This window comes from Oryzias melastigma, linkage group LG21 (genome assembly GCF_002922805.2).
Source record: "Oryzias melastigma strain HK-1 linkage group LG21, ASM292280v2, whole genome shotgun sequence".
NCBI classification, from domain to species: domain Eukaryota; kingdom Metazoa; phylum Chordata; class Actinopteri; order Beloniformes; family Adrianichthyidae; genus Oryzias; species Oryzias melastigma.
Window position 1 is genome coordinate 10,584,778 of NC_050532.1, and position 4,701 is coordinate 10,589,478.

Sequence of the window (4,701 nt, forward strand, 5' to 3'; positions counted from 1 at the left end):
CTGCCACTGATTACCAGTGCAACTAAAATGGCGATATTGGAGCTATCCATCAAAGATGTACATGGAGGCAGTTATTTACAAGTGGATGCATCAGGATGTAGCAGAGCAAGAAGCTTATGTCCCGCCCAGTGTATTTTTGTCACAAAGATGCTCTTTTTAGAACTGCATTCTTTCGTCTGCTCCTGATTGACATCAATCTGAATGAAGAAAAACTCAAAAAATGCCATTTTAAGCTTTATTGTCTTTATAAAATGCGCTCCATGATCTGAAAAATCCCACAAGAACGTGTTAAAAACTCCAAAAATCATCGTAGTGGGTCTTTTACAGTTAACTTTACTACTTACAAGAACAGCTGCTAACAGTACTGTGAAGTGAAAATGGAAAGACTCAGCACCAGTATGTGATGGGGGGTGTTTTTCTTCATGTGTGCAGCATGTTTTATGCGTGTATATGTGGGCCTAACAAATCTCAGTGCTGCTCAGCACTCGCCTTCCGTCCTCATGCGCAACGCTCCCCTACTGCCAAAGACAACAACAGAGAGCCATAGAAGCTATTGTTTCCTGTCTGAGCTCAGGAACCAGCAGGCTCCTTTGGCAGAGAGACTCTGCATGCATCCACACAGATGCCTGTCTGCCACTTTCATGGGCTCTCCGCTCACAAATAACCCCACTCATGATTGCGGGATCTGAAGTGGAGAAACAAGAGCCAGCAGCTGGGGAGGTTAGCTAAATACAATAATGTGAGTCAAGCCCGGAGTCTAAACTGGCGGAGGGGGCTGTGCGTATGGATGTTGGGGAGCAAAGGAATTAGGCGAGAGGCTATAAAGGAAAATCAGGGTTTTTATTGTCAAGCCATTATGAGCTCGCTATCCCTGGAATCTTGTAAAAGCATTTGAGCGTGAGCGTATTTTAAGACTTACTAGATCCCAGATGTGTAGACGGGCTGCATGGCCTGGTAGATTTTCAGAAAGGGACGACAACCTGGAACACAAATGTAAAGAAAAAAGGTCAAAAATAAACAGTAGGGATGAAAATGCTTGTTTTTTTTGGGCGGATACGTGTAGAAACAGATACAAACCTCCTTTGGCTTCAAAGTTGGGAATGCCATGCATGATGACATGATGAAGGAAAAGGGGTTTGTTGTTGATCTTGATGTGTCCGGAAAGCAAGCCACTGAAGTACTCCACATATCTACGAGAAAGGGAGCAGAGGATCATAGAGCTGCTTGAGTTAAATCGCGATTCTCAGAGCTTAACCCACAAAGGCATGAACTCATAATCCAGTGTTTTTGGCAAGACAAGCTTTCACCCTGGAATCTGACTTTAGATAAAGCAGGGAACAATAATCCGCTCAGGTCACTCACACAAACTGCAACCCAGGAGGGTGACAAATCTACACACTGGGGACTTTCTCTTCTTCCATGGAATAAATGATTTTGATTACCCTTATTCATGTTTTATTTTCCCTGTACTTCAGGTGTGTCCCCACAGCACTACCAACAAATTGACCTTTGTTCAGGCACAGAAAGTTAGTCTGCATTCCCAAAGATTTGTTGTTTTTCTAATATTCATGTATGATTTCCAAGTTGGACCATCATTTTTCTGATTTTTCCGACACTACATGAATGTAGCATTTTCAGTTTTTCCCTGAGGGATATCAATCCATTGGTAAAAATGGCACTAAAATGAGAACAAAAATCAGTTTTGAAATAAAAATTCCAAAACGTTCTGTTTTAAAGTCATTTTCAATCAAGATTAAAGCATGTTTTTGTCCAGATCTCGTGCTATTTCTTTCTTTTACAAGGTGAATTACTAAAACATGCCACGAATCTGCTCCTGGTGTGGCCCTTCTGTCAAATTTTAGAACCCTTTGCGACCCACCAGTAGCCCAATAACTGATTTAAAATGGCATTTTATGCACATTTTTTGTTATATTTATTGTTGGATAGTAAACTTAATGTGCCACCCATTGTCTGTAGACTACATGTAAACAAGTGTGTTCAGTGTTTACTGACTTTTACCCTTTTGTTTATTCTATTGCCCCCAGAATGGGGACCTAGAAATCAATTAGCACAGCTGTTTTAGCTTGTAAAAACACATTTGAGGGAGAGGTCACCACGGGTTCATTTTGTAAACAAGATGTCAGGAAAGACTGACCTTTTCTGGGATGGTTGACCCACAGGAAGTACTTTGTCTTCGTAGAAGCGTTTCATAGCAAACCTGTCCAGAGCCTGGTCAGCACTGTATGCCAACAGAAAGTCTTGGTTAGAAGACACAAGATTGACAAGCTACTTTTTTATCACTTAAATGTAGTATTTCAAGTGTAAAACATGCTATTTAACATGTGTATCATGCTAGATATTCTAAAATATATTTCATTTTGCTTCACTAATAGCTGGATTAATACAAAAGAAAAGAAACAAGTTTGCTTTGGTTTGTTTTTTAGGGCAGATTCTTTCTTTTTAAGATCAACATGGAGTCATGCGCTCCTCTGATTATTTTTGCTTCAGAATGTCCCCAGATTTGCTCCAATCTAAAAACAAATCCAATAAAAAAGAAAAATCTCTTGCATATGATCTGAATCTCATGATTAAGTGGTGCTAACTCCCTTTTTTTTATGGATTTTTCAAAATAAAAGTCCAGCTCCAGTCTTAAACAAACATTTTTTTGGGGGGGAAACAATTTGGAGCTTTGTGAATAAAATATTATGAATCCCTATCTGACTTTTCATCAAATGTGGGCATCGGTGTTGTGATGAAGGTAGATTCTCATGGGATTGTGGACCTACCTGGCAGATATGTTGCTGTAATGCATGTAGGCTGCCACCACCACTCCAGTTCTGCCACGATTACCCTGAAAACACATCAGTCAAGAGAAAGTAAGCAAAGCATTTTAATCCTGCAGTCATGCAAAAACACAGCCTCGATATGACTTCAAAGACAATGAAGACATTTAGCACTGCTGTGGTATGTTCACAGCTCAAATAATCATAGAAGCATTCACAAATACACCATATAGACCTAAAAAACTAAAGGAATAAAGTAGTTTGCCCTTAAGAAAACACTTTATTAACTCTAAAAGTAAACAATAAATTACTTGTATTTTACCTTTAAAAAAACTAGGATTATAAACCCAAATGTATAATAACTTTGGGATTTTTTTAAAATAAATTAATAAGCTTACAAGAATATAATAGAGATAATAATCCTGAAAAGCAGAAATATGTATAAAAAACACTTAACATAAGTGGACAAGCTGTGTGAAGTCTTAAATGAGATTAGTACGTTACTATAAAAAAATAAATTACTGACGTTTTTTTTTATTTTTCCGAAAGAGTTGATTGTTTTCATGGCATAAAAAAATAAAAGAGAAGTCAAAGCGTGTGCAACAGCACCAGGCCAGAATCAGCATGCATTCATTTTACACGCCATTAAACATTGTGGAGAGTAAGTTCCACATAGTAAATATCAGCATAAAGGTCAGCGGAGATGGCTTGCTCATGTGTGGAAACCTAAGATGGACTACTTTCCCACTACTTTCAATCTCTCATCATCTCTGGCAGAAAAAAAAAAAACAGTTGTTATAGCAACAGACTTGTTTGTAAGTTCCCTGCAGGAAACATTTGGAATGAAGCTGGAAGCTTTAGGATCCCATGGCTAATTCTTATGTTACAAAGCACAGTGCGTGAAATGTTTCTGTACTGCATTTAAAGGCAAAGCAGCTGATATATGTTTCCTCTTTTCTAGGAGCATATCTGCTGGTAAAATGTTTGGACAGCAACAAAAACCTCCTTTTTAGCTTCAACTTCACAGCTTTATACTGTAAATCACAGTAACATAATTAAACAGCTACAATGTCTTACTTTCCTGATTTATGCTTTTGTGAACTAATCAGAAATTTCCCATCATAAAATGCACTTCTATCCACCAGAAACGTCAGTATTTCACCAAATAAATACATCATTAGATATTAATGCACAACAGCTGCAGTCTTCAGAGGAGCTGGAGCCCCAGAAGAGCCTGACAGCACCACCTACTGTCCAGAGAGACAGCATCATTTTAGGTTCATTTTAGTCATTTGGCCTCACCTTGTTGTGTATTACGACAACATTGTGGCTGTCTGCGCTCAGCCACGTGTCCATTGCTTTGCAGATGCTGCAGATTTTGTCCAGGGCAGGAGCGTGGTGGTCAGGCCAACCAAAGTCCAACACCTGCCAAGAGGAGGGGAGACGATGCAGTTTAGACCGACAGTCCTAGACTCCCAGGAGAGGAGGAAAGTCTGTCAACTTTACCTTTGGGTTCAGTTGGTTGATGTCATAACGCTTCTCGCTGAGGTTGAAGAGCTGGAGTCAACAAAAGTACAATAAATATACACATAGTTTAAGGTATTACATATGCAAATATCGGTCTCCAACATAAAAATTATCTTGTTAATTTTTCTTTGTTACCTGTTCTAGTTATCATGCATTAGCCATGCCTTGAAGCAAAAATCATAAAAAAATTATATTTCTTAGTTTAAGCAGTGCCTTGAGTTCAATGTATGGGGTAATGTAAAGCAAACAACATTTTTGTGAGGTATTTTGCCAAACTATAGCACAGCAAATGTTCAGTCAACTTTGATTCAGTTTAGCAATAATAACTTGAAAACAAAAGCAACCAAAATGAACTTTAATTTAATTATTTTATGTATAAATCAAAGAAATT

General features: G+C 38.4%; 1 protein-coding gene across 14 annotated transcripts in view; it reads right to left on the minus strand.

The window, feature by feature from the left end:
- The window catches only part of tns1b (tensin 1b), a 167,897-nt gene that overhangs the window by 36,806 nt on the left and 126,390 nt on the right, over positions 1-4,701 (minus strand). For all 14 annotated transcript variants that reach the window (XM_036209791.1, XM_036209786.1, XM_036209787.1 and 11 more), the window contains 6 exons: positions 4,290-4,340; positions 4,086-4,208; positions 2,787-2,851; positions 2,156-2,239; positions 1,078-1,190; positions 920-980 (listed from right to left, as the gene is read on the minus strand). In XM_036209791.1, the coding sequence (XP_036065684.1) occupies positions 920-980; positions 1,078-1,190; positions 2,156-2,239; positions 2,787-2,851; positions 4,086-4,208; positions 4,290-4,340 (497 nt within the window). The remainder of the gene's footprint in view (positions 1-919; positions 981-1,077; positions 1,191-2,155; positions 2,240-2,786; positions 2,852-4,085; positions 4,209-4,289; positions 4,341-4,701) is intronic.